Here is an 18777-nt window from a genome sequence, read left to right as displayed (position 1 = left end):
CACTTACCGAGCTTTCAATTGCTAGTCCCTTTACGTTGCTGTGGTCTTCGCCGATTGTCCCGGTTCGTATTAATTCGTCGATTATTCGTTGCTTGATGTTTTTACGGCCGGCTTGCAGGGCCTGACACCAACACCCTAGATTTCCGGAGGAACATTTCCCCTAAATTTTCGGAAGTCCATAGTGCGCAGTTAGCTTAGAGTCCTTCTCTGACACTCGGACGATGATCAGCCGCCCCTGACATGGGGAACAGACGCTGTTGTGAGCCGGTCCTAACATGGAGTGCAGACGCTCCAGGTTTGCAGAAGCAAAAGCAACAGTAAATCCCCCCCTTTCCTGTCAGCATACGACCAGAGCTCCCACCGGGATTGGTTACCCGATCTTCCCTAAGGTTACTCGTATCCCGGCCAGTACCGCGAGGAGGTATGGATAGCAGTTGTTGGGCAAGAGGCAACGGGGGTTTATTTCATTCCTGTAGGTACGCGAGCCACCAATAGTATGCCATGCCCAGCCATTTACCCTGCCTTTAATACACATAAATCTGATTGGCATAATGTAACGTAAATAGATTTACGAAAAATGAACGTAAATAAAATAAACATAAAAAAAGATTTCAGTGTATATGTCTTTGTGGGTAAATCGGAGCCAAACCTCTAATTCGATCGCTATTTCAGCGCAAACGGTTCAATGGTTCTCGAGATTTATGTTCTTGACATTTTTACGTAAGTTCGTTATATATTCACATAAAATGGTTTCTATCCAGAGTCGGAACAAATTGAATACATGAAATTGTCTTTGGTCAGCACATGTTTCATACGATGTTCAGAGTCACCTGGCTGATATAATTTGCAATGGCGCCATTAATAGCACATTATCACCACCCTATATTGCGAAATATGAAATATTGTGAGGCCAGTGTTATAAATTCCTCTCTAGCATGTATTAGTCGGCATCAATAACGATAGACAACTTTACAATATTGCCACGATTGTCACATTAGGCACGCGTATGCATAAATTACATATTAGATAATTTTGCATGTTTTGCGCAAGCTCTCTGTTTTCACGGTTTTGTGTATGGTGTATAAGTATAATGAATCAAACTTTGTTGCTGCTCTCATATGCATAATCGAAGTGAATGAAAGCAAAATTCATCTTTATGTTTGAAAAGACCGGGCAAGAGCATCATTAGTGTATCGCGTACCTTAAATGATGAGAAAGATTGTTTTATAGTTTTCCCATCTTCTTGCAATCACCAAACAATCTTATCAACCCAACAACTTAATCTCTCCGCAGTGCCTACCGCGAGTATAAGTAGCCTTAACCCCTCTAAAGTCATCATCATTTTCTCACTCAAGTTACCGAAAAATTGTTCTGTTTTTTGAATTTGCTGTTATTTTTGGTCTACAGTTTCTGGTGTAATATTCTTATATTCCTTGAGGGATAGCCATAAGGCCACAACCCACAAAAATATCCCAGGCTTCAGAATTCTTCTCAAGTTTATTTATTAGCTTCTTTATTTTAAAGAATCTATTGTAAACAAATAAAGCATTTTTAAAGAGGTGAGTATATATTTATTTTATGCTACACCTTTGGTAGGAATCTCTGCTTGCCTGAACTCAGCTTACACTTGCTGTCAATCACAGCAGAATTGGCATCATCCTCGAAAACGTAACAATAGCTGTAGATTCATTTTTCAAGCATATTCAACGTGACTAGTGACACTGAGTTTGGACCCAAAGATGCAATCAATTTGAATTAGATTTTGAATACCACTACCTCAGTCTTATGATAGGCTAATCTCAGTTAGCTGAACTTAATCTTTTTCTCAACTATGGAGATGGAGTGCAATGCGGTCAACTCTACTTCCTCCATAAATTCACCAAAGTGTGATGTCAATAGCGATCCATACAATCTTAACAACCCTTCGGAAGGCGAAGCCTCAGTACGTCATCGGACATCGCATTCCATAACACCAGGCCCAGGATTGAACCGTGAGGTACTCCCGTGGTAATTCGAACGCTTTTCTACCCTGAACAGCAGAACGACTTTGCTTTGTAGACTCGGACTCTAAACACTCGGCTAAGGAGAGCCCTACGGTAGACATCCAAGATTAATAAAATAAAAGATGGATTGTTCTTTATGTGCTGTATTTTTCAGGGAATGGTTGGGCTAAGAGCGATAAGGGGATACGATCATACGAATCTGATCGGCTTTCTTAAAAACTTTCTTCTATATCGCTTTTTTCGAGTTGCAATAGGGAACCACAGCTCACCACAGCCTTCGCCGAGGAAACTGGGGTCCCACAAGGTTCGGTCATCATGGTTACGCTGTTTCTGGTAGCGATGAACGAAGTGTTTGAAAACTTGCCACCAGACATTTACATTTTTGTTTATGCTGACGACATCTTGCTGCTAGCCATTGGTCATACTCCTAGGCGCACTAGAGTCAAAGCGCAAGCAGCAGTAACGGCAGTACACAAATGGGCTTCTTCTGTTGGTTTTTCCCTCTCCGCAGCTAAAAGCGTCCGCGGCCACGTTTGTAGCTCGCGACACAAACTAGTGAGTCCAGGAATCGAGACCGTCCTGTCGAGACCGCAGGAATTTTAATTGACCGTAACCTGCTGTTTAAGGAGCATTTCAATACTGTCAAAACGAACTATCGTTCCCGTCTGAACATCATTAAAACGATATCCAAGCCGCATAGATGCAACAATCGATCTACGCGCTTCAGGGTAGCACAAGCTATCGTAGATAGCAGGCTACTTTACGGTCTCGAGTTCACCTGTTTGAGTCAACAAAATCTGTTTGAAATCCTCTCATCGATTTTCAAAGGGTACGTCCGCACTATCTCCGGTTTACTTCCGTCAACCCCCGCCGACGCAGCCTGTGCAGAAGCTGGTATCCTCCCATTCCGCCATTGAGTGCACGCAGCCATCTGCCGCAAGGCGGCTACTTGCGCTTCAAAAACAGCTGGAAATGATAGGGTCGCTCTCTTTGATCAAGCAGATCGTATCCTCCGTGAGGTTGCCAATTCCAGTCTCCCCCCTGTGGCTAAAGTTCGCTGGCATGGAGCGAGCAGTTGGCAGCTTCCCCCTCCAATCGTAGACGAGCAGATACAAAAAACCTTCCGTAGTGGCGATGACTCTACGGTGCTTAGAACGTCCGTACTGGAACTTCTGCAGACTAAATACTCGGAACACATACACCATTACACAGACGGCTCTCTTTCCCAGCGTGGAGTAGGTATCGGCATCCCTGGCGCCGATCTGACACTCTGTCAAAGCCTTCCGACTGAGTGTTCGGTTTTCTCTGCCGAAGCAGCGACCATTGTTTATGCAGTCATCTCACCAGTGAGTGCTCAAATCTTCATCATCACCGATTCCGCAAGCATTCTATCAGCCTTGCAGTCAGAATGGCCGTCCCACCCGTGGATACAGGGTGTACGAGCCCATACTCCAGAGACAGTCACCTTTACCTGGGTTCCAGGGGCATTGCGGTATTCAAGGAAATATGGCTGTAGACTTGTTAACTGGTACGGGACACCGAATGTCTCGTTTTACTCCTTCCGTTCCACACCCAGACGTAAAACGCTGGAACGCTAAATCCGTCAGAGACTATTGGGCCTAAGAGTGGCATCAAAATACTTCGGCTCAGCTTCGGAAGGTAAAGGGAGATACTTCTAGTTGGGAAGAGCTCTCCTTGCTCCGCGACCAAAAAATAATTAGCGCCTTAGGACCGGACATACTCGTTTTGCCTATAACTTTGATGGCAAATCCTTCGGTCAAGAGTGTGAACAATGTGATATACACAACTCAGTGGAACATGTAATCTGCCACTGCCCTCTGTACGGACACCACAGAAGTACTAATAACATTCCTGGAAGCATCCGCGATGCCCTCGCAAATGACCCCGCATCATTGGCGGCCCTAATTTGCTTCCTTAAGGAAGCCAGACTCTACTCCCGCACGCGACGACTCTACAACCTGATGTCAACTCAATCCACGTCAGAGAATACCTAGGATTGGAGGACCGGTGGGCTCCCAGAAGACCTCTCCTTCGGGAGTAAGTCCCATCCAACTAACGTAACTCCATACGCAACCGCACCACCATTTCAATGAACCTGCAAGAATCTTCACACCGCCACGACCGGTGGGTTCCCCGAAAGATTCCCTTTTCGGAGGTAAGACCCATCCAACAACAAAGTCATCAATCTCAACCACGCCAACGATCCTTTCTCTTTTTCTCGGCTGCAGAAGTCGTCGGCCCAGCAAAGGCGTTCGTACCCTTTTTTTAAAGTTGTGTTTATCGTTCTAACACACTCCGAAAAAATCATGTGATTTTACGTCTTTTGGATGCACATAAAAGAAGCGAGACAAATTACGTGAAATTGTGTCACATTTTAAATACGATGGTGTCTGATTCGGGAAATGTCAATCATAGTGGCATCGTTTTCATGTCCTTCATCACGTAAAATTACATTTTTCGTTCAATAAATCTTTCAGAACACATCTTCTTCTTTTCTGGCGTTACGTCCCCACTGGGACAGAGCCTGCTTCTCAGCTTAGTGTTCTTATGAGCACTTCCACAGTTATTAACTGAGAGCTTACTATGCCAATGACCATTTTTGCATGCGTATATCGTGTGGCAGGCACGAAGATACTCTATGCCCTGGGAAGTCGAGCAAATTTCCAACCCGAAAAGATCCTCGACCGGTGGGATTCGAACCCACGACCCTCAGCTTGGTCTTGCTGAATAGCTGCGCGTTTACCGCTACGGCTATCTGGGCCCCTAATTTCAGAACACATGTTTACGTCATTTCATCACTTACATCATGTGTCATTCAGTCATAATGTGAATTACATCCACAGTAATTTTCATTATTTTTAAGAGTGAAGTTAAAAACCCACAATGGTGAGACCCCCCCAAGTAACATTAGTAGCTGAATAACAGTTTGCTCAGCTGAAGTGTGCTTGAGAGTGATTTGTTCAATTCTTATCCAGCAAAAATGTTTGTTGGGCCATGGTTGGGCTCAAAGGCTGGCCCCTCTGACCTACCTTCTTTCCTCATTTTTCGTGGGGTGCCCATTAGAGCGATTCAAATTTTAAAAATGTTTAAAAATCCAATCTCCCATATGCTCTTTACCATGCTTACCATAAAAATTGAAGAAGCAAATCCCTTTCGAGTTAATTTTGTTTGGGATTTTTGTACATGTTGGCAGGGCTATAATCACATATCAAGCTAAATAATGACAAACAAACTCATAAATATCTCTTCTGCTATTCGTCGGATTAAATTGCTCTCTTAAGCAAATTTCTTTTTTATGATTTGAAGAATGAGTCTTTACTATGGGATACTAAGTTTGTACTTATATTATAGTTCTAGCGTGTTTGGAACATATCTCAAAATTTCTCCATAGTAGTTTCCATATACACCAACTTTGTCTTTGGGCCACCTTTAAATCACCACCTAGAAAGCTGAAAATTTCACAGAACTCTATTTTTATGGTAAGGATGGTAAGAAACATATGGGAGATGGGATTCTCAAACATTTTTAAATTTTGAACTGCCCTAGTGCCCATCTGGCATTCCCAGTCAGGTGAAGAACTAGCCATACGTCAATGTGCTAAAATTCACCTTAATTAAGAAACAAAAAAAAAATGAAACTAATCGCAACATTCAAATAAACGTCACGTTTTCAACAGTCGATATTTCCTATTGTTTAAACTTTTGCTAATGTTTCATTTCTCTCTCTGCTTCCAGGAAGGGCGGTTTGCTGCTCAACAACGTGCTCGGTATCACGGGTGCATGCCTGATGGGATTCACGAAAATGAGTCATTCCTATGAAATTTTATTCCTCGGAAGATTTATAATTGGTGTCAATTGTGGTAAGCTCAGTATATTAGATTGAGGTCATCTGATCTGATTTCTGATAAATTTTCCTTTTTTCTCTCAAATAGGCTTAAACACATCATTAGTACCAATGTATATATCTGAAATTGCTCCATTAAATTTAAGAGGTGGTTTAGGTACCGTTAACCAATTGGCTGTGACCGTAGGATTATTATTATCACAAGTACTGGGTATAGAACAAATTTTAGGAACAAATGATGGCTGGCCCGTGCTGTTAGGGCTCGCCATCTGTCCAGCTTTATTACAATTAATACTCTTACCTATTTGTCCCGAGTCACCTAGATATTTACTAATTACGAAACAGTGGGAGGAAGAAGCGCGGAAAGGTAAGTCAGTCATCATAATATAGTACATTACCATACGGTGGTTCAAGAGGGTTTTCAGGACAAACAAGCATTGAATATCAAGACAAACAGTTCCTTCCTTTATTTCCTCCTTGAACCACTGGCACAGTGGTTCGGTGGTAGCCAAAACCTCAAAAAAATCAAAGCAGTTTTCTTCGTATGATGATTTTTTTCTAGGCTTCCTCAACACTTATGCCAAAGATTGAAACAGAATAATAGAATTTTGAACTTTATACATCTCTTTGAATCATCCGCTGTTTATGAATTTAAAAAGAGTAATTCTGAAAGACATTTATATTTGTTTGTCATCATCTTATATTCAGAAGCCTTTTAATACCATAGAATAGTAACTCGTGTAAATTGTCAGAATCGAGGTTTTCTATTCGAACTAACAAAACTTTAGTGTTGCTTTAGCTCTTGCTTTAGTGAGTATAAATAGTATACGGACATATGGCCAAAACCCAATAGGAGGTAGTGCACAAAAGAAAAACGCTATCGTACAGAATATAAGAAGAAGAAGAATAGGTTTTGGTCTAAATTTGTTCTAGATCGAACCACTGTGCTCTGGGAGCCATGTTTGCCACTTAAATAGGCAAGTGCAAACCTCCAACTGTTTGTTTACTTTCGCACCATTTTGCAGCCCTGCGACGGTTAAGGGCGTCCAATCAGGTAGAGGAAGACATCGAAGAGATGCGTGCCGAGGAGCGAGCGCAACAATCGGAGAGCAGCATATCGACGATCGAACTGATATGCTCTCCAACGTTGCGGGCGCCTCTCATCATCGGAATTGTGATGCAGCTGAGTCAGCAGTTTAGTGGAATTAACGCCGTAAGTTATGCAACATTCTTATCCAGCTCCATGAATCAAAATACTTTTCTTCTGCTTGTCACATGGTTAATCATCCAGTGACAACACGGTAAATTACCTCCAATCGATGGAAACACCGATTATTAGATCAACGATGTCTGAACAATTACACAATTGTGATTTATTAGAGCATAAAATACCTAAACAACCCCTCGACGGCATTGCTCGGTCCCAATTAGCACCGAGTTCCATTTAATTTTCACCATCATTTCACAATCTGTCACCACAAATCACTAAAAGCCGATTTTAATTTTGTCTCTCCCCTTTCCAACCTCGCACAGGTATTCTACTACTCAACGTCGCTCTTCATGAGCTCAGGTCTAACGGAGGAAAGTGCTAAATTTGCCACAATAGGAATCGGTGCAATAATGGTAAATGACCCGTTTGGAAATAAAATTGATTCTAAATACCTAGCGAACACATATGTATGCAAAATGGTCCAATAACCATAATGATCGAATTCAGTCAACGGTGAAAAGGGTTGCCCGAAGCTCCCTCAACCACAGACAACAGAACACCCCATTACACTAAAATAAAAAGCTGCTGCAGCCGGTTGTACCTTCTCCAGGGTGTTTGGGGAGACAAAAGTGTTACTCTTCAGTTTTTTGGCGAAGCATTTCAGATCCTTTGGTATTTATATTAATGGTTTACTAAATACATTTGCTTTTAGAAATATAGGGGGATTAGGTGCATAATGAACACATGGGTCGAAATTGACACCCTCTTAATATCTCATAATACAGTCGACTCTTCACACCTAAGTACACTATAAAATTCTACTAAATTAAAGCTTTCTAATGGTACTTCTAGGTGATTTTTCCGTCCAACAGAAAAAATATCATAATTCAGTGTTTGGATTTTAATCCGAATAAGCCGATCGAACCATATTCAGAGAGTGTTACAGTTCGTGGCACATCGCATTTGTGAATATAAACATTCACTCTCTCGTTTGGTACGTGGCACAAGAGCAGCAACTCTCACAAACTGCAACAGTATAGAGCCATTCTGGTGATTAATATTTTGCATAAAATTGGCAAAAATTTTCATATTTTCTGGTAATGCAGCTATTAACAACTTAACAATAATCTATTGAACTATCAAACACCCCTTTGGTTGCAAACATAGCACAGAAAATAAGAAATATTCGCCGCTGTTTCTTGATCAGAATGAGAGTCAGCGAATGTTACAAGTGTTGACATACAGTAATCGGCACCAAACAGTGAGTGGTGTGTGTCTGTCTTGTTTTCGTTCATGGCTCGTTATCTTTCACGAACGATAAATGTCATACGTGTTGTATGAATACAGGCGAATAAATGGGATGAAATTATGGCTCGTGTTTCAATGATCGTTAAATTTTCCTAAGCCTGCCATAATTCGAAGAAGCCTGGCTTGGTTACACCCCTTTGCTTCTAACCCTCTCATTTTGTTTTCGCGTTGTAAGTGGTCAATCGTATTAACAAGTCAAAATGAATACTGATGGTTCACAAGGCGCATTTTTCTATAACATTAATTGTTATCCTTGTCAACCACCTGTTTATTCAATGGTAATTTAGATAACGAATAAGCAGGGGAATAATAATTGTCTGCATTGTTCGCTGCTTCTTTTGTGTACAAAAGCTGTAAAACGAAACGAAATTCAGTGAAAAGAAATACCTGAAAAAACCTTGCCAACATTTCATAACTTCAAAAATTACTTCAAAATACTCTGAAAACGCCTGTAAATCGTTTAAGAGCTTTCGACTCCATGCATATCCCTTTAAATGTTCGTTAGAAACTTCTCAAAACCTCAGTAGTGCTTCAGAACCTCTGGGAACCTCAAGGAACAAATTTGAAACCTTGAGAAATCCTCAAAAGCCGATTGGTAACCCCTGGAAAATTATTGAAATCATTTTGGAACCCTTGGAAAAATGTCTGGGACCGTCTGTTAACTGACTAGGGATCCTATGAACATACACAAAACCCCTTGGGAACACTTTGATTAGTCTCAAGAAAACTTCAGGAATTTCTGAGAGTTTCTCTAAAGTCCTTCGGGAGCTCCTGAGAACCATTTGGAAACCCATGTGAATGCTTTAAAAACCCAGTGTTATTTATGATGAACTCTCTGAAAACATCTGAAACTCCATTGAGAACTATTCGGGAATGTTTTGAAAACCTCATGTAAAACCTCATCTGTCGTATCCAGTTAATCAAAAACTATCTGGCCATCACATTTCGGAGTCCCCAAAGACTATTCGAATATGCTAAGCACTGTATTCGATTTACTGTTTACTGCTAAACATAATAAAGTTCAAAACTGCCCATACTCCCATAACAGTCCCATTTTCTATAAGATTTTCTATATAAATGGGACTATTATGCGAGGCATGGGCAGTAAAACAGTGAATTCTAACCTTTTGTGATCTCCGCCCCCTTGAGGTTCAATATATTTCAGAATCGCCCCTGATAGGTAACTTATATTTTTGCATTAAACAATCACTCTACTGTGCTAAGATTTTGATCGATATCTCATCATTAGTGTATCAAAAGTTTAATCGAACTATCATATTTACTGAAGTACTTTATATGCGGTGAAAATGTTTCACTTTTTTATTTCAAAGCATCTATGTTCCGTGTTCAGATATACTAGAACATCCTTTAAGGGACATCCCATTTGAGCCAATTTAATTTGGTATTCTTGTAGATGTTTGCAGGGCTGTAATCCTATATGAAGTTAAAGAGCAGTAAACAAATTCATGAATATCTTTTCTCCTATCCGTCGGATTGAATTGCTCTCTTCAGCATATTTCTTTATTATGGTTTGAAGAATGAGTTTTAACTATGGGATGATAGGTTTGTACTTACATCTCAGCACTAACGAGTTAGGAACATTTTTTTATTTCTTCATAGTAAGCTCCATATAAACCAACAGGACAGACCTTCTAAAGAAAAATTTGGAGTAGTGTTCGATATGCTGATTATGTTGCATGCTCCTTTGCGGGCAAGCGAAGGTATTCGGATCAATTATATCCGAGTCATGGTGTGCGAAAAAAATGTACCGTTAGTCTGTATGCGTTATGTGAAGCTGAAAGTGGATTGTGGATGCCCAGTCAAGGATGAAGGATCAATTGGTGAGCTTGTTTCATGCTTCTATTTCAAATCTGTAAAATATATATGACTGCACATTTAATCGTTACAACGGTGGGACGTAAACATGATTTTTCAACAAACTATGAATGGTTCGTCACTGGGAGTGTCGGCATAAACTCTTATTCATAATCAACTTTCCTGTGTCAGCAAATCTATTGTTTTTACTTATTTTCTATCATGAACAAAGCTTCCAAAATATATACCTGCAATAAAGTCATCAGTCGACTATCGTAGTAATCCTATCACATGGAGTGAGAACTGTCAAACAAATTGAGTTACAGAGTCGTGCCAAGCGAAATTTTTGGTTGACAGTGACTCCAGACGAATCGTTTTTGATCTACTCGACGTATACAATTGACCCCTAAGTTTTGGAAATTTTTGATGAATGTTTGACCATCCTGAAGACGCTTTTTCATTAAATCATTGAAACGTAAAGGGAAAATATGAAAATCCAAAACATTTTAGGGGCTGTCCATTAATTATGTAATACAATTTTAGCGGTTTTTCGACCCCCCCCACCCCCCATGGTAAGATTTTTTGTATGAAAATCAAAAATAATTTGTATGGCGCATAAGAAATCTTCAACCCCCCTCCCCCCATAAACCCATACGTAATTAATGGACCACCCCTTACCACTTCTATTCCACTACAACATAACGTAAAAAGGTGATATATTTTTTTTTTTGGAAAAGTCACTTAGAAGGAGGATATTTTAAAATTTTCCTTTCTTTTTCCACATATTTTTAAATGAGTGGTGTTGATAAAGTTGTGCGTGAAAAAAAAAACAAACACAAACAATAAGAGCATTGGATTCCTAACCTTAAGATTTCCTAATAATAAACCAAAATATATTTTTACAATTTTGAAATATTTGTTTTTGTTTCACATATAGTTTCTATTCTAAAGAATATCTATGACAACAAATTATTCAGATCAACGTTATCTCTAAGGAAATTTTCAGTTGCTGATTCGGCACAATCAAACTGAATTCATTATACAAAGATTTTGTTTTTGAAAATCGTCAAATTTCGCATAATATGTTGAAAATTACATGCTTAGAGAAGTCGAAAATATGGAAAGAGGCATGATTAATTAATAATTCTTCAAAAAGTATAATCTTCCATTAAAATGAGTGCCTTCTACAACGAATCATAACCAGGGAGGGTATAAGCAAAGAGGTGCGCCCACCGTTCATCTTTTGTGAGAGTGTTGGTGTAGTCTCACATTCTCGTTGATTGAGCGTTGAAAGGCATTAGCGTTTGCTGTCTGAAGTGGCCCTTCCTTCCGACCAGTGCTGTTTGCGTCGGCTCGCGAAATTGATGATAGCAAGGTGGCATTCATTCGTATTTGACAGGCGTAGACCCACCCTGCTCATAACGCTGCTTTCAATTTCTCTCATGGTAGCGTTTTCGCCCCTTATTTGACTTTAAGTAATGCGATGGAAAATCTTTTATTTTCCCGAGAATCAATTTTGTCAAGAGGTAATTATATATCTTTCCATTTGAGAATGTATTGTCTGTCTCGAGATAAATCCAATTATGGCGATTATGTGCCCATCTCTTCAAAGATAAGCGCAGCACTCACTGATCATACAGAACTTTCAATTTCGAAGCACAGTACATGGACTAGACAGCAAGTACACTCATCGTTTTCAGTGACTCCTAATATCTATTACTAATACATAGACGCACTGCTGTCATTCCGCGAAAACCACGTGCTTTCAATTCAGGCGAGAAAGATTTTCCATTCATTTAACCTTGCGGGTGTCAGTTCGCTGTAACGGCTGCGGGCGTACGACCGCCGCCGGACTCTAAAAAAACATAAGATGATCAATAACAAATGCTGTATAAATAATTCTTCCTGTCTAAGGCCGAATAAACATAAATCTTACGAGCGTTTGTTGGCTCTTTAGTGCATCGATAGCCATTCTAGCTCCAAAGTAAAGATCCACATTTAGGTCATTTCAGTTTTCTATCTATTTGCAAACATGATGAATACGGCGGTTAAGGTACAACTGGCAGCAGTATCCCCAATGGCATTAAAACCCCACCTCTAGCCTTACATAACCTCAAAAACCAACCCTACATGCATTTCAATTTAAATACAACATTTATCAATTGATTTTTCTTTCTCTTTTCTCTTTTCCCCTTGCCCTCGGCCCGACTCGTGTACAGGTTGTGATGACACTCGTATCAATACCACTAATGGATAGAACCGGTCGACGAACACTGCATTTATACGGATTAGGTGGAATGTTTATATTTTCAATATTCATAACGATATCATTTTTAATAAAGGCAAGTTTTTCCATTGTTATTCCCAACAAACCTATATGTAAAACGAACACAGCTCTGAGGTAAAAGAGCTGCACGCGGATGATGTTAGGGTTGTATAGTGGACACCGTCCCACTACTAACAAGCAATCGAACATCATTCGTGAACCGCGCGATCGTCATTTGCCCTTTGCCGAGAAAAACTTTTCGAAAGCGCCTACAATACGTCGTAACGCAATTCCTGATGAAAAATGTACCAATTTTTTGGAACTATTCGAAGGCGAGTAGCTGAAAAGAGGGAAATCCGGAATGTGGGTTTTGCATGCACCAATTGGAAGTGCAACCGTGACCGGATACAGTTGCGACAAAAAATATATTAAAAACCTTCGAATTTGGGATATTGGTTCCCTGTGAGGGATGCTAAAACTGCGGACGAACAAGGGCAAATGACATCGCTAATTAATTGAATACTTGTCGCCAGGAACGCTCTCTCTCGCATCTTTCTCTGTCTATCTGTCTGTATGTTTCTGTCTCTCTCTATCTCTTTGTTTCAATAGTTCGAGGTGAAATTTATTACCCGTTGCGAACGCGTTTGCATGCGAATGCTATTGTATTGTGGTCGATAGTTTGAACTGAAAGGGATTGCGGTTCAATTGTAGGGGGAAATTGTGGGCGGGTGGGTGAAATGAAAGATACGAATGTATTCGTCAGTCCGAGTTGTATTTTGGTCAGTTGGTTGGCATATTTTCATTCTGTTGTACGGAAACTACATACATTGGAATGTTGGTTGGAATGTTTGCGGTTGCATGGAATGTAAAACATGTGCGAAATAAATGATCCAACAAGCTAATGAATGTGCGAAGTAGTAAATTTGAACGGTGTTATGCTGCTTATTTAAAGCGAACAAATATTTATCCACAATCGGTTATTGACCCTTGAGTCCATTGAATCGGATAGATCCTTTGAAATTCTGTTTTATTTTGAACGTGGTTTGTAAATATGTGGTACAAACGATAACTTTGAGTACACAATATGCGTTTGTAGAAGATGAAAATCATATCGTTTAATTTGTTCATTGATTTATGATTGCATGTTCGGTCAATATAATTGCCATTTGTTTGAGAAGTTATTAATATTTGTCTTTGCTATGTCCGTTATTGTCCTGGATGCTCATTGCCCACTTGCGATGTTTGAGCGTCATGAAACGGCTAATGTAAATCAAGCGGTAGAAAATAACATTTACGACTTCATATCGCTGATTCACTTCGTCATGAGAGATTTTTCGCATAATTTTTCAAAAGGACCTATCATTAAAATGTTCTCTCTGTTTGCCTTCTCTTGAATCAATAACTGAGAAGAAGAAGAAGAAGAAGAAGAGGAAGAAGAAGAAGAAGAAACTGGTAGAATTGACGTTTAACCTATCTTCGTTGCTTCAGAGCAGTGTTGTGAGAAACTCAAATTCTTATAACTTACGATTGATTTTTTTCATGCGTTAGTTGTCAATCACGCAACTCAGCAGTCAAACAATCATGGATGAGTTTGCTCATTTGTTTAACTCATTGTCTCATATTTCCACAGTTTAATCATACAAAGCAATGATTTCTTGTTAGTCTCGTGGAATTATAGTAACTTTATCTGAAGTAAACAACAGAATTCGTTTTTCATAAGTTTTTGACAGGATTCGTGACTGAATCATTTTCGACGGCTTGAATGTGATTGAGTGATTTTGTACGAACTACTCAAGCATGAGAATTTCGTAATAGATCTCTAATGAGTTTGCTCTTGCGGTAGAGCTCATTGATTAAGATTTGAATGTGAGTCTGTCACTACTGCTTCAAACAGACGCCTTTAACCAATTATACTAGCTGTAATCATTCACTCAAGGTTTAGTGTTTTCAAAATTGATTTGTAATATCCATTCGAAATCGTATCACGCCTATACTTTCCCCGATGCATTATAGATTGGCAAAATAAGGTTTAATCTTGAATAAATGTTCGTACAACGACCAATCGATTTTTTTTAATCTTTGAAGCTCCAATGGTAATATAAAAACACCATTCCATGAAAATTCAGCTTTCATAGTTTATTTGATTGTTGACTCCATCACACACTTCCAACCAAATTCAATCAAAATGCACCGACAGCTGTGAGCTGATTGCAGAAATCAATTTACCATTCGTTACCCAATTCCTGGACGAAAAATGATTCTAATTGAGAGTGAATTTTGGCCGGCAAATAATCAAATAAAAAACTCTACAAACCACAATACTCAAAAAGGAAAAAAAAACTGCACACAATGTCGAGAAAAACGTTTCATCTCATATAGTCTGCAAAATGCCCCCCGGGGTGCTAGGCGAATACTATCCGATGATAGTCAAATAATAATAACATCAGCGATCGAGCGATATCAAATTGTGCACTCGAGGTGAAAATATGCCAACCATCGGCAAAAATTGAATCGAAAGCATTCATATTAGGGCGGTTTAAAATGTAGAAAAGTTCAAACTTAACTTTCTCCATCATCGTTTAAGAAAAATAGATCAGAAATTTATACTAGCATCCACAATGATTATGGTAGTTCTACTGGTATAAAAAGTATTATTTATCTCTTTTCGTAAACATTTCCATATAAACCTTCAACGTATTTCGATAACCTTAAAATACTCAAAAATGGCTGAAAACTTGAAATTACGCTTTTTACATCGTAAGGATTGGAGGGTAGATATAGGGGCTAGAATTTTCGATTTTGTTTTGCCAAATTGAACCGCCCTAATACCTATCTGCATGTGAAAACCAAACCTATCGACAACAATCATCATCAGAATTCTCCACAGTGAGGCGGGGCGGACTGTTTCGGGTTTATGAATAAATTTCACCTCGACGAGAGCGTTTTGGGCGGCGATGGGTATTCTAGTTATACACTTTGTTATACTTTTTTTCTGTTGTTCCGTTTTCCAACATATAGATGAACTGTATCTATCTTTCCCGCTCGTTGTCTATCTCTAACAATTTATCTTTTTATTAACAACATATCTTTTGTATTTTTCCTCTGTTGTTGTTGATGATGTATCTAATGTTTGATGTTTGATTGTTGGTTTAGTGTTATTATATTTATGAATATCGGAATGATTTTTAATGACGATGCGCGATTACCTTGTTTACCCGTAGGATTTATACTTCTTGGCATTATTTTTAGCTTTTCAGCATAGATATAGTTAGTATAGAAATCAAACCGACATGAACGCCAGAGATTGTGAGTGTTCGAGTGTGCTGCAAGTTCACTCAAAGCGCGGTGCTTTATCCTTTCGAGTATGCCAATCCATTTCCGAACACATTTTCACTAAATGATTTTGATTTTATCGTTTATGTTTCTTTTGGCTTGGGTGAAACAAGGATAGCCTTGTAAATGTGTGCCTGTGGTATGTTCGTGCAAAAGCGTAAGAATATTAAATCACATTATTTTCTACCAAGTTGAGTGATTTGTTTACAAGTAAAACTGTAATGGGGTTCAAATTAACTAAGCCATAATGAAGAATTACAACACAATCGAAAACGGTTAGTTTGAATAAGCAGTTATTATAACAAGTTGCAGAATGATGATCTTAACAGCACGAGTCGTAAATTTATTCAACGAGGTTTGCCGAGGTGGATAATAACGACAAGTGCTGTGAACATCGAGTTTTGCAGCGAGTTGCGTACAACACTTTTTGAAATTTCGAAGAAGACCACTTGTAGATATCATAAATCACATCGGGGTACGATTAAGGCTTCTCTAACACGTAAACATTATTATATATCCGTGAAAAACTGAATTTACACTTATATGTTCTTTGAGTAGTATAAACAACCAATAGAAATTCCAAAAATGTCTCAAAATAGGCAATAAATCTTCAAGCTGTTTAGTGGAATACCTATAACTAGATAAAAAAAAACCGAATTTAGTACTATATACCATTTAATTCCACAATTCCTTAAAAGTAGGTATTTGGCAAAAAAAATGCAACCGATAAGCAAGCCTAATTGTAAATGAAGACCATTCTTTACTATTGTACTTATTACAAAAACACCGAAAGACGACTGCTAATTGACCGTTTTAAGCTTTGCCTATGGTGGAGTTCTGTTAGGAAACATTTCTTCAATGCTGTGAAACTTTTTTCTACGGGAGGGACATATTGCCCGGGTTGTTTTGAAACGTCAAGGTTTGGACCGTTTACAAAAATTAGCTTGAACCCCTTTCTAGAAGCCAGCTGGCAAGAGACTACTAAATACATAATACCTTGACATTAAAAACTATAGAAGTAATGCATTTGCTACTGCGATAGACTTGTAGTTTCAAACATGTTTAAGAAAAGCTATTTGTGGTATTGTTTGTGGTATTATTTGTGGCAGCTATTCAGCATGACCATGCTGAGGGTCGTGGGTTCGAATCCCGCTGGACGAGGATCTTTTCGTAATGGAAATTTTCTCGATTCCCAGAGCATAGAGTATCTCCGTACCTGCCACACGATATACACATGCAAAAAATGATCAATCGACAAAGAAAGCTCTCATTTAATAACTGTGGAAGTGCACATAAGAACACTTATCTGAGAAGCAGGCTTTGTCCCAGTTGGGACGTAACGCCAGAAAGAAGAAGGATTTGTGGTATTTTGATTTAGATGATTTCAATGATCGATGTCATCCATATAAACAATGTTCGGTAAAGTTCTAAAGTTCTATCACCGCATGACTTTATCATAATTAGCATTTATTGGCAGTGCTCATCGTACCTTCGTGCTGTGTGTACTCGAATTCTTTCTGCTCTAGGAAGTTTTTTTTAAACTACCTAAAGCAATAAAACAGTACTTTTCAGTGCTAATAATAAAAACATTACTTTTCAGTGCTACTAAAACAGTACTTTTCAGTACATTTTTTTCTACTGTTGATCCCTTCACGATCCTTGTTTGGACCCGTGCCTTCGATTTTTCGTTGGACCCTTTGGCGAAAGCTAGCGGTGATAATCCTTCTTGGACACCGTCTTGGGAAAAAACCTCTTAGGAGATCTCGTCTTCTCGTCTTTCTCTGAATTCACAACTTCCTTCCAAAAAAGTGGGATTTAAAACTGTCACTAAACGTGGCAAGAATGGAAGAAAGGACGTTCCCCCGGAGTGCGAACTTTTTTTCCAAGGATGAAATGAATAATTGTATCGAAATGAGCAATCAGTTCGATGCTCAAGACAAATTTTCCGAACACCAAATCGAAGCTGGCTTTAGCCCAGGCTCTTTGATTCAAGTGAGGAAGCAAAGAGTGCCACCTATCGTGGTCAGTTGTTCCAAATTTGGGGGATTTAGGCAGGAGATCTTGAACTCCATTAGGGGAATCAAGGTTATCTTCCAAATCGCAAAGAAATAAGACTGTCGCGTTTTGCCGGAAACTCTTAAACATCGCAACCTTCTTCTCAAACGTCTTGAAGAGAAGAAGCATACATTCTTCACTTATGACGACAAAACTGAACGTTTGTTTAAAGTCGTCATGAAAAGTTTCTCAAGTGACTATAAGTCACCTAAAGAGATCAAAAATGGAAAAAAATGATTTATTTGGATTTTTCCCAGTCCAAGTAATCATTATGAAAAAGAGAACCCACTCTGGAATTATTCGGAAAGAGCTTTCTCAAGAATATTATTTAGTTCACTTTTAAAATAAAGATTTAAATAATATTGGAGCTTCAGAAAAAGCTAGACATATGTTCGATGTATGTCGCACGATTCCAGAAACCTGGAGAAAATTTCCAGAACCCCACTCAGTGCCGTCGGTGCCTAAAGTGGGTTCATGAAACAAAAATTTGCCGCATAGATGCTAAATGCATGATTTGCGGAGGTTCTTCTCACGCTAAGGATGTCTGTCCAGTGAAGGAAGATACCGATAAGTACATATGCGCCAATTGTGGGGGCAATCATAAGTCAAATTTTTGGGCTTGCCCTTCGCGTAGGCGAGTCGTCGAGGCTCGTGCCAGACAGATGAACAGTAATATCCGTTACGATAACGGTCGTTTCCGGAATTTCCCTGGTAGAGTATCAAACAATGCTCATTTTACAGTTAACGATCGCTTAATCAAGAATCATACCCATCAGGAAGATAATAAACATGCTCATTCACAAACAAATTTTAATCCGTCGGGTAGCCGTTCGAATCTTTCAATTTCGAATGTATCTACCAGTCTTGGGAACTGTGACCACAATTTACCACAGTTCATCGATTCTGCCATTCAACCAAAACAC

At 39.2% G+C, this 18777-nt stretch overlaps 1 protein-coding gene across 28 annotated transcripts in view; it reads left to right on the top strand.

Moving 5' to 3' along the window:
* The window catches only part of LOC5575494 (glucose transporter type 1), an 816694-nt gene that overhangs the window by 625692 nt on the left and 172225 nt on the right, over positions 1-18777 (top strand). For all 28 annotated transcript variants that reach the window (XR_002500247.1, XM_021843626.1, XM_021843625.1 and 25 more), the window contains 5 exons: positions 5759-5883; positions 5956-6234; positions 6893-7080; positions 7401-7490; positions 12420-12542. Coding sequence is in view for 27 of the 28 variants with exons in the window: in XM_021843626.1 (XP_021699318.1) it covers positions 5759-5883; positions 5956-6234; positions 6893-7080; positions 7401-7490; positions 12420-12542 (805 nt within the window). In the remaining variant the exon portion in view is untranslated. The remainder of the gene's footprint in view (positions 1-5758; positions 5884-5955; positions 6235-6892; positions 7081-7400; positions 7491-12419; positions 12543-18777) is intronic.

Source organism: Aedes aegypti, chromosome 2 (genome assembly GCF_002204515.2).
Source record: "Aedes aegypti strain LVP_AGWG chromosome 2, AaegL5.0 Primary Assembly, whole genome shotgun sequence".
In the NCBI taxonomy this organism is placed as follows: domain Eukaryota; kingdom Metazoa; phylum Arthropoda; class Insecta; order Diptera; family Culicidae; genus Aedes; species Aedes aegypti.
The sequence above is the reverse complement of the archived record's forward strand: the minus strand, read 5'-3'. Positions and strand labels throughout refer to the sequence as shown.